The sequence below is a fragment of the Danio rerio genome, chromosome 4 (assembly GCF_049306965.1).
Source record: "Danio rerio strain Tuebingen ecotype United States chromosome 4, GRCz12tu, whole genome shotgun sequence".
NCBI lineage: Eukaryota > Metazoa > Chordata > Actinopteri > Cypriniformes > Danionidae > Danio > Danio rerio.
Window position 1 is genome coordinate 63537386 of NC_133179.1, and position 12355 is coordinate 63549740.

The 12355-nt window shown below is 33.8% G+C and overlaps 1 protein-coding gene and 1 long non-coding RNA gene across 2 annotated transcripts in view; both read left to right on the top strand.

The window, feature by feature from the left end:
- LOC141381959 (uncharacterized) overlaps window positions 1-12355 on the top strand; it is a 239902-nt gene that overhangs the window by 19882 nt on the left and 207665 nt on the right. The window lies entirely within an intron of this gene.
- On the top strand, window positions 893-7783 carry LOC137491039 (uncharacterized). The gene is made up of 3 exons (XM_068220101.2): window positions 893-948; window positions 1294-1445; window positions 6107-7783. The coding sequence occupies exons 2-3, from the start codon at window positions 1361-1363 to the stop codon at window positions 6994-6996; spliced, it is 975 nt and encodes a 324-aa protein (XP_068076202.1). The 5' UTR covers window positions 893-948; window positions 1294-1360; the 3' UTR covers window positions 6997-7783.

Genomic DNA, 12355 nt, shown 5'->3' on the forward strand with positions numbered 1-12355 from the left:
CTTTGACGTTGCAATAAAAAGTATTAATTATCAAATAAATATTTACAATAGGCTAAAGACATATATTAAATTAAAATAGGAGAAAATCCAATAGAAACAAATGGTACCATTTATTATAGCCCCATGCAGGGTCCAATGTGTTCTTACAACCATTGAATAACTAAGTAAATAATAATAATAACAATACTAATAATAATAGGCCTAATAATAATATTAATAATAATAATAATAATAATAATAATAAATTATTATTTTATACAGAGTAGGCTATTATTTAGGCCTACAATAGCTCTGAAACAATCATGTAAACCAGGTGCTGCACGGAAATGGCTATCTTTGCTCTGCATCAGGTGCACAGCAGCAAGAAGCTTGGCAGTGAACTATATTATAAGTCATGACTATAGGCCCACATGGAATCTGTGCGCGCAGAATTCTGCAGATTTTCCACAGAATTCCGCAGATTTTTAATTCTGTTTATTTACTTAATGTGTAAATCTAAATTTATTCAGTTTTAAAATTAATTACAGTAATATTATTGACTAATATGAAAATGTTAAATGTTAAATTTAAGTACAATGCGGTTTGTAAAGTAATATTTTCTGTCTTTTAGTAGATATATTATTTAAGAGACTTGCTTTGTTTATCAAATAAAGTTAATCTATTTGGATTTGCATTGTAAACATTAAATAAAAGTAAAAAAGGTATTATTTTTATTTCCCATATTAAGGTTCTAGTTGGATACTCCCAAAATCATTCTGCAGAAATCCGCAGATTTCTACCCACATTTTCAGCAGAAATAACAAAAAACATCTGCAGATTACGTCTGGCCCTAGTCTTGACTGCAACAGTAAGTGGAAAAAAAGTTAAACAAAAAAGACTTTTATTTTGGCATGGCGTGTGACGTCATCAGGCGGCGCCGCTTCAGTGCTGTAATTCAACTGGAGGAAGGTTTGTTTTGAAACGTTTACAGATGTAAACCGATTTAAAGTTAAAGTTTTAGTTTTTATATGATGTTAAATTATGTTACTGCTGTTGGAAATAAGATTTTAACCCTTTATACAACGTAGTACTAATTTATTCTCAGTAACCGAGGGCTATTATTTGAATAAAGTAACAGTAAAGTGTTTAGAAAGTGTTTTAAAGAAACGTTTTACCTGATTTATTTTTGTTAATTACTCTTATATAAAGAAACTGTTTAAGTAGTTAAGTGTTAAAGAGAAGTTATTTTGTTTCTTTTCATAATTTTATTTATTTTAAACAGGACATTTTTATTGTTTTGTTCATTTTAAACAGGATAAAGTGTCCAAACACAGAGAAAAAAACTCCTCCAGAATCGACTGATCTCCACACTGTTATAAAGATGGCATTTATTAAAGAGGAGAGTGAAGATGTGAAGATTGAAGAAACATGCAGAGTCAAACAGGAAGATCCACAGGAACAAACAGGTTGATTTTTATTCTCAGGCCCCTTTTACACTAGTGCACTTTAGTTTTAAAACGATGTCCACACTAGCAGTCCACAGAGCGTTTCTGAACAGCTCTCTGTCCACACCAAAACACTAAAAACGCACATCACCTGACCACACACACACTCTCAGGCAATCGATGCAGCATTTCTACCCAGATGAGAGCTCTGCTCGTCGGACTTGCTCATCAAGCATCTCCCGCAGGATCTAATCTCCCTATATTTATTAAACGTGCGATTTCATTCATCTTGTTGTCTTTATCTAACGACATATTCCCAGACTTTGGTCATTGGAATCTATTACTTGTTCTCAGGTAACGTGTTTTGGCTAAGCGCAAAGATAAGTTAATGATTAATGTAAGCACGTAGCCTATTCTGTATATTGACAGATCGATTGCCTTTATTTCCTATAATGTATAAACTTATTGTCTGTTATACTTTTATAATGGCTATTATAGATTATTAAAACTGATATTCAGCATAAGAGAGGGCATGTTTTGTATTTTCACTGAAATTGAAAAGAGGCAGTTGTTATAGGCTCCGTTTTGTTATTAATATCCACACAGTGAAGATGATGCTCATAAATGCAGCACAACCTCTCAGCATTTCTGCTGTCTGTTAAGTTGCTAATATTAAAATGAAAATAGGCAGTTCCTTAAATCATGTTTATATTTTATTGTTGAGAAAGTGAAACAACGTAGCCAGGATGATGTGAATGAAGTTATAAAGTACACTGTTCCCTTTGAAGATTTACCCGTGTCCTCTGTATAGTCTGTTTTCCATATCAAACTGAGGAGGGGGAGACTGCAGCCTTGATCAAACTTGTGAAGTCTGAACTTACAAGAAGAGGATGCGGTACTAAACTGTGTGTAAAGTTAGGCTACTTAATATTGAGGAAAAGCCCCAATCAGAGAGACGAATGTCGGCAGCCCCGCCTCCGTTTTCAGATGTGTCTGTTTTCCCCATCCACACTGAGACGGAGCAGCAGCGTTTCAGAATGAAAACGACCTCTTCAGCGTTTCCAAAACGCTCGTTTTCGGCACTCGAAAACTCCGGCGTAGTGTGGCAGATGGCATAACCGTAGCAAAACTTATGCATTTTAAAACGAAAATGCATTAGTGTAAATGGGGCCTGAAAGACCAACTCAGTCATCTGATCCTCATTCAGATATATTTTAATAATAAGAATACTAAATTTAATCCATCTTGCAGCCCTGAGTGTGCTGCCTAGTTCTCCTAAACGCACAAAAGCACTCATTGAAAGACAGGAATATGTTTGCATATGTCACGTTGATCACAATTCCCCTTTTTTCATCAACTTCTTCATGGGTTTAAACTTGTTTCTAGTAGTTGTTACTAATTCTCACAGATAGTATCTGAATTAGAATTACATCATTATTATAATAACTATTGACCAGGGCTATTGTGTTTAAACAGGGTTTCCTTGGAGTCTTAAAAAGTCTTAAATTTACTGAAATGTTGTGCTGTAGGTCTTAAATCTTTTATAAACAAGTCTTCATTTTTCCTTTGATCTTTAATTAAGGTTCATGTTTTTCTACCCAATCTGGCCAAAACCCATACAATCACCATCAATCCAACTCAATAAAAATTTTATCTTATTATTCAAAAAGGTCATTTTAACTTGTTTTAAATTATTTATTATAATGCTTTAATTATTTTCCTTACAATAACGTTTGTTTAAACGTGCTTCATGTATTTACTGCTAAGGACATTGACCTGGACAGACCTGTGTTTTGCACAGGTTTAGTTTATTATAGTTTTTAAAACTTTTAAAACATTTGTCCATTTGTTTTTTTATTTTAAATAAAGTTTATTTTGGAAAAAAAAGTTTGTTGATAAAAGTATTGCTTGCTTGTTATTACACAAAATTTTAAATCTTGCTAGAAATATCTAAAATATATACATAAAAAAATTAATATTCATTTACTATTGTATTATTAAAATTATTATATTTTTGATAGGGCAAATAAAAATCTTTTCCATCTGGGCCATTTTACACGATATTTAAAATCATTTGAAAGAAATATCTAAAACATTTAAATTTTATTATTCATTTATTATTGTATTATTAAATGTATTAAATTATATAATTTTTTTGATAGAGCAAATAAAATCTTTTTCGTCTGGGCCAAATAATTGTTATAAAACATTGTACAGTATTTTAAACTATATGATGTTGCAGTGGGATGACGCGTGACAAACCGAACAAATTATAGTGGAACAAAAATGTTTAGCATTGCACTGACTACAACTGGCCAACAAGCTAGTCTAAAATTGACTTTTTCTGCTTAAGAAATGGATTACAGCATGCTGATGATATGCAAACATTTGAGTGAAAAATTCGTCAGTATTGACCATATTCTTCACGAACCAGCAGGCTGCGCCATTGGAGTCTTTTTACTTGAGTTTTTTTTTTAAAGAATTAATTTATCCATCATAAAAACAGTGTTATGCTGCTTAGGCATGAGACAATAACTGCTTTCAAGGTATGCCGTTTGGAAAAATCAAAGTTTTAAAACGGCCAATATTTTCTTCTGTACCATTCCTACAGTATATCTAAGTTTTTTTTTTTTTTCACGACAACAGTATCTCCAGCAGATAAAAGATGTCATTTTTAATCGTAAAGAAATGTGTTTTTGAAACTAATGAAGACAGCAGAAGTCAATGATTCATTTAAATTTTTTAGCCTGACAAAAAAAGAAAAAAGACTCAAAAGAAAATATATTGTAATATAAAGTTTTTGTTTTTTACCCAGACATTCATTCATTTTCTTGTCGGCTTAGTCCCTTTATTAATCCAGGGTCGCCACAGCGGAATGAACCACCAACTTATCCAGCAAGTTTTTATGCAGCGGATGCCATTCCAGCCGCAACCCATCTCTGGAAAACATCCACACACATTCACTCATACACTATGGACAATTTAGTCTACCCAATTCACCTGTACCACATGTCTTGGGACTGTGGGGGAAACCGGAGCACCCAGAGGAAACCCTAGCAAACGCAGGGAGAACATGCAAACTCCACACAGAAACACTAACTGAGCCGAGGCTCGACCCAGCGACCTTCTTGCTGTGAGGCGACAGCACTACCTACTGCGCCACTGCCTCGCCACCCAGACATTTAAAAATAATATATTTTAAAGCAGTAATCTCAGTACCTCAAAACCGTGATATTTTTATTCAAGCTTATCATACCGTCAGAATCTTATACTGGCCCATGCCTAATGCTGCTTGATGTTGCAAAGTTATATTTTCTTATTTTCTTATTTTTCTTTGTATGTATAGTCATGAACATGTATAGCCGTTTATTATTCCATGTCATTTCTCCAATAGGCAACTGAATTGTAAGTTTTAAATCAATAGCAAATTACATCAGGTCACTATGACATGATTGAGAATGTTTATATGCTGCTGTTTGTCGTTGTACTACGTCTATTCTGAGAGCTGATGCTGAGTATTCTTAGGAATTTTCACTCTTGAAATTGTTAACCCTGGGTCATTCTAACCCTGGATAAACAGAATCCTGGGTTACCTGTAAATACGTTTCACACTGCTCATGCTATACCTGGGGTTATAAAATAATCCTGGGTGTTCATTAACAGACAGTTCACATTCGCAAACACCGGGTTAACAATATTATTTGTATATTTACATTGTCACTGTCCCTGATTGGACAAACAGCAGATAACCTTTTTTTTAAATGGCATTTCTGCATTTTGTATATATAAAATGTCATCATGTAGGTCTTCAGCTAAGCCTCAGGACATGCACAAAGGCAAGAAAACAAAAACAAAAGTACAAATGAATGAATACCAGTAGCAAAGTATCTCATCTTGCCATATTCTCATCACTTCAATTTACAGCAAACATGGCATTAAGCATTTGCACAAGTTCATTCATTCATTTACCTTCGGCTTACTCCCTTTATTCATCAGGGGTCGCCACAGTGGAATGAACCACCAACTTATCAAGCATATGCTTTAAACAGCGGATGCCTGTCCAGCTGCAAACCAGTACCGGAAAACATTTGCATATACAATAATGCAAACTCACAAATATAAGCTGAATTATGCGCACTTGCTATGAACATGCAGGATTTGTGTCAATCAGGTTTTCCAAGAAAGAGATGCACATGAGGGAACACAACATGAGTAATCTAGAGCATTTGATTATTTGCATTTACAGCCACAGGCACAAAAAGAGCTTGGTTTTTCTCTGACCTCCAAAATGAAATATTCTGCAAGGTATATGATCTGATTTTGAGCTGAAACGTCAGACACATTCTAGGAACACTAAAGACTTACTTTACATCTTGTAAAAAAGGTTCATAATAGGAACTCTTTAAAGGTATTTCTGACCCAGAAATGTAAATAGCCTCACTATTGACTTTCCATTGTGTGGTATTAAACCTTGATGAGTTTCCTGATTCTGTTGAACACAAAATAAGATATTGTGATAAAAACGCTGGCTTACTTTGTGTTCCAGAAGAAAGGAAATGTTTAAAAGCACATGATGGAGAGTAAATAGTAGAGTCCCTTTAATATTTGGGGTAAATATCCATGTCATGCTTACCACTTTGTGCTTTCATACTAAAGTTAACTTTTTTGTTCTTTTTTTAAAGACCTGATGGTGCTGAAAGAAGAGACTCATCAATGGAATGAAATGGAAGAGAAACAACAAGAAATAACGACTGACGAAAAACCCACACTGACTAAAAAGACTTCATCACGTGGAAGACCTCGGAAATCAAAATCTGGGTGTAATTTCAGCTGTAAACGGTGTAGAAAGAGTTTCAGTCAAAGGTCAAACCTTGATGTTCACATGAGAGTTCACACAGGGGAGAAACCTTACACCTGCAAACAGTGTGGAAAAAGCTTCTATACTATAGGAAACTTAACAGTGCACATGAGAATTCACACTGGAGAGAGGCCGTACGCATGCCAAAAGTGTGGGAAAAGCTTCTATACTACAGGAAACTTGGCAGCGCACATGAGAATTCACACTGGGGAGGAGCCTTACTCTTGCCTCCAGTGTGGAAAGAGTTATAAGCAAAATGGGAACCTTGAAGTCCACATGAGAACTCACACTGGAGAGAGAAGCTTTATTTGCACACAGTGTGGGAAAGGTTTTTCTCAAAAACAAAACCTTAAAATCCACATGAGGATTCACACTGGAGAGAAACCTTACACATGCACAGAGTGTGGTAAAAGTTTCAGATGTAAAAACACACTCGATCACCACATGATAAGTCACACTGGAGAGAAGCCGTTTGCATGTGCTCATTGTGGAAAGAGCTTCACAACCAAAGCTAGGCTCATGAATCACACGAATGGTCACACTGGAACCACATGTGATCAGTGTGGAAAGAGTCTCACATGCAAAGACTCCATTAAGCAACACATGAAGACTCACTCAGGCGAGCGTTTTCGATGCAGTGAGTGTGGAAAGGTCTTTAAACATAAAAGAAGCCTCATCAATCACATGAAGCTTCACAATGGAGAGAAAAAATGAGGCCTTGTCCAGCAGAGCTTAAGGCTTTCCCGGGATAGCATCTCGGGACAAGTGTAAACTCTTGAATACATTTCAAGTTACTGGAATGAAACCCTTTGAACCTGAAGATTTAAACTCAATAACTGAAGAGGGGTGAAGATGTACCAGATTGTGAGAGTTTCTACAGGGCTGCAATGAAGCAAAATAACTCTATATGTGTTTCAAGTTATTATGAACTGAGAACCAAATTTGTGCACATTGCACACTGCAATCAAATGATCGGCTCTGAAAAGAGAATTAGAAAGATTAGGGAGGAGAAAATGTTTGGGGAGATGCAGAGAAAACTGTCCTACACCCTTAGATTGTGTTTTTGATCGTTCACACTGTTTGATTTTTACTCCCTTGAACACACAGATTTGCCTCCAATTTTGGGCTTTTGTCTGCAGTTTTACAAAACTTGTTGGTGAATAAAAGTCGGCCGGTGTGAACTTGCAGTGACAGTGAGAGACTGATGCAGACTCCATAAAGCCCTGTTCAGACTACACAATGCCATTTGCCAGTTACCACAGATCAGATTTGTGTCAGATTATGAGATTTTGACTTGATCAAATCTTGATGTGTTGTGGGTAACAAATGAAGACTTTGGTTTCAAAACACATTTATTTTGATGGACTGATTTTAGAAAATAAAAAAGTTTTCCTCATGAAGACAATTAAACTTTCTGTAAACAACTGGTTACCTTTGAAGAGATGTTCATGTGAAAAGTCCCACATTACTACAAATAAATCTGTGTATGGGAAGCCCAGTATCTCTATTGTGAATGAGAATATGAGTGATTTGTTAGCTTACATGCTAATTCCAGTACTCAACAGACTATTGAAGCACTTCAGCTATCTGTTTATTCAAATTCTATATATATATATATATATATATATATATATATATATATATATATATATATATATATATATATATAGAATATATATATATATATATATATATATATATATATATATATATATATATATATATATATATATATATATAATTTGAATGAACAGATAGCTGAAGTGCTTCAGTAATCTGATACTGGGTTTCCCACCTAACATTGCTGTTAGTAATAGTAGTCACACACACACATGTATATATGTATATATATATATATATATATATATATATATATATATATATATATATATACACACACATATGTGTGTGTGTGACTACTATTACTAACAGCAATGTTAGGTGGGCAAAATAAAACTGAAAAAGGATAGTTTTTTTTAAACTAGTATGGGTCTATAGATCTCATTGTCACCCTTTAAAAGGTTTTAAAACCAACATTTATAAATTTATATATTTATGAATGAAGAATTTTTTGCAAAGCATAAACGGTTATTAACTACTTAATGCTGTGTACAATTTTCTTTAGTCACATTAAATTTAACTTGTTTACTGCAAAAAGGGTTTACATGGATATTGACATGAGACATGAGTATATGCAATTATAGAAAACATGCTCAGTGTTTTCAATATGACTTTCACAAAATTGACAAGTTCTCCTTATTATCAACTTTTAGTCTCAGGAATTCTTTTGATGGATACACATCATTAATCATTTAAACTGAAGTTCTTTAATTTTGGGGAGAATTGAATTTAATTCCTGTGAATTAAAATCTTTAAAAATAAATGAGGTCTGAGCTGATTAGGATGAAGCCTTTGAATAAGAATATTCCTTTAAAACTTATTATTACATTTTGGATCTCTAAAAATAAAGATGGAAGAGAGAACATTACAGAATAGTGTGAAAGAAAACCTCTGATCAATACTGTGATGTTTTTAGGGATAATATTAATTATTGTTTTAAACTCTTTAGGGTGACAAGCAAAACCCTGTTTAAAGAATGGGTTGAATAATTTTAATATAGCAAAAAGATTGTCATTTCAAGTGAAAAAATCAAATGTGATTATAATCTATTTGAACAAGTTACACAGCGTAAACCTCTGCTTGAGGACTCTTAACAGTAAACTGAAGGAAGCCTGTGTTATGGTTTAACTGGTGTCCGTGTTAACTGAGGCTCCCTTTCACTTGTGTAAACTATCCATGTTTGCAGATTGGCAGATTCGTCACTTTTTCACAGTAACATGCCCATACCAAATAAAGATTCTTATTACTTGGTGTCATTGTATCATTGTTGATTTAATATTTGTGTGGCAGAACAGCATTAACCAAAATTGATTTAAAGAAATAATTATAATTGACATCAACTGGATTCGAACCCAAGTCAAAAGGTTCTGAAATCGGTTTTGGTATCTTATCAGTCAACATGTGCCGTGCTTGAATTGTTTCCATGTACTTGCATTTACATGTTTCTATGCACTCTCACGCTGATATTTTCTCAGAATAGCTCTAATATGTTTTATCACAGTTAGTCAAACCGTGATTTTTATAGTTGTAGACTTGTGGAAACCTGTCTACGAAGTCACACACAAGCTGGATATTGTTGATATTTTCCAGTGTGTGTGTTACATTCCGGTTCACTACCGGTGTGTGGTACATTCTACGTCACTTCCGGGGTGTGGTACATTCCCTTTCCAAAGGGAATCTGTAATTGTAAATTTGTTCAGTGTTTTGCGTCATGTTAATTTGTTTTCTAAAATGTAAATTTGTTTCGTCCTTGGTAAAATTGTTTTTCCTATGTAATTGTGTCTGATGATAAGTAAAGATGTTTTTTAAAATGTAAATTTGTCTCGAGCTTTGTAAAAGTGTTTCAAACTTTGTAATGTTGTTTTGCACTTCCCGGCCACCGTACAAGAGTGGTAGTTAGAAAAACAAAGACTCAAATGATCAATTTAATTATTGAAGCATAAAAATGTCTTCATTTTCTTGTCGGCTTAGTCCCTTTATTAATCTGGGTTCGCCACAGCGGAATGAACCACCAACTTATCCAGCAAGTTTTTACGCAGCGGATGCCCTTCCAGCTGCAACCCATCTCTGGGAAACATCCACACACACACATTTACACACACACTTATACACTATGGACAATTTAGCCTATCCAATTCACCTGTACCACATGTCTTTGGACTGTGGGGGAAACCGGAGCACTCAGATTAAACCCACGCAAATGCAGGGAGAGCATGCAAACTCCACACAGAAACGCCAACTGAACCGAGGCTCGAACCAGCAACCTTCTTGCTGTGAGGGGACAGCACTACCTACTGCGCCACTGCTTCGACCAGCATAAAAATGTACATAAATAAATCACAATTTTAATGGACAAATAAATAGATATGCTTAAATTGTGTTTTTAAAAGTAATTTAATTAAGCAATAAAACAAAAACATTTAAAATGTATAAATAAATAGACACTTTTATTACTGTATTATTATTTAATCCATGTTTTAAAGGCTGATTAATCAAACAGTAAAAATTGTATTAATAAATCACAAAACACATTTTAAACAGCTTTTTAAATAAGCATTCGGCAAATGCTTTTCTCCCTATTTGCTGTTTGGTTTTCTTTTTCTTTTGCCACATGCTTTACTCAAATTGAAAATAAATCGAGTTAAAAAAAATGGCTTGATCTGCTGTAAGGAGCTATTGTTTTACTCTGTTAGAAAAAAAAGACAGTTAACAGTTTTATCTAGATTAAATGACCTTGGTGATAAAGATTTTCTTGGAGATATAAAACAAAATGAACTTCGTATTTTGCCATCAGAGTTGGATGACTACTATACAGAGAAAGCTAAAGGAGCTTTACGATCTAGAGTGAAATGGATAGAGGAGGGGGAGAAAAATTCTTCATACTTTTTTAATTTAGTAAAGCATAGGCAAGCTTCAAAAACTATTAATAAACGTAGCATAAATAACAATGTAAGTGAAGAGAAAACTTTGATTGATGATCACATCTATTCATGTTATTATGTAAATCAAAATTTAATGAGAGTGATTGTGACTTTTTCTTTTCCTTTTTAAAAGATAAAGTTCTTATTATGACAGCTTCCGTGAAATGATGGAATCTGACATTGTTATTTCTGAACTTGATGTTGCTATTTCTAAAATCTCCAATGGAAAATCCCAGGCATACACGGAATTACAGTTGAGTTTTATTAACATTTTTGGCCAGAGATAAGATTTTTAGTTTTTGAAGCACTTAAGGAAATTAAAGACAAAGCAGAACTATCAACTTCTATGAAGCAGAATTTTATCATTTTAGTTCCAAAGCCAAGCAAAGACAAATTATTTTTAGACAATTGGAGACCCATAACTCTTTTGTTCAATGATTTTAAATTGCTCTCTCATCTATTTGCTAATAGACTCAAAAAAGGTGTAGGCTAGATACTTAGTAAAACACAATCAGCTTTAATTAAAGGGAGAAGTATTCAGAATGATAGTTGATATGCTCGATTATAGGTATTTAATTCCTCAGACAAGTTTATTTCTATTTTTAGACTTTTTCAAGGCATTTGATACCCTTCAGCATCCTTTTTTTGTCTTTAGAAAGTCTTTAGAAACTTTTGGGTTTAGTCCGAGCTTTTGTAGGGTAATTTCCATGTTCTATACTGATATATTCAGTAGTAAATCTCTGAATTCAGGATCATCTCCTAGAGTTTACATCATAAGAGGAATCCGTCAAGGATGTCCCATCTCACCTTTACTTTTTAATCTTCTAGAGTACACTTAAAAAGATTAATCCATCAAGGATGTTCCATCTCACCTTTTCTTTTTAATATAGCTGTTGAACTAATGTCATTATATTTTAAAAATTCAGAGTACACTTTAGGTATTGATATACTTGGTAGGACTATTAGTTTAAGTCAGTTTGCTGATGACACTCTATTATTCTTAAAAATATGGAGTTGCTCTCTTTACTCTTGACAAAATTTCTGTTTCCTAAAGCTTCTGAATTCCCCTTAAATCTAAGAAAATGTGGAATATTAACTATTCAGAATTGTACTTTAAGAGAATTAGTGGGTATTCTAGTAAAAGAGGAAGTTAAATACTTGGGAGTTACCATCTTCAAAATTCTGTTAATAGAGAATGTGCAAATGTTAATATTAAAATGGAAAGGATTGGAAAAATCCCTAAATCATTGGCTAGTATAGGAGAATTTCTGATGCATATAGAGGAACTTTTATTATGTAATCACTATATAATCTGCCACTATTAAAATATAGATTACTATTAAAATGCAGAGGAAAACACACAGGCATGCAGGGCCTTATAATTGAGGGCCTTACGGCCTTGAGACATGGCAGGTTATGCGGTGAAGTGAGAACATTCAGACCGCATATGCAATACATTTAGACAAAAGTATGTATTGACCAAGACAAAAACAACCCTCGACAAAATAGCATACATAAGGAGAATCATTTAG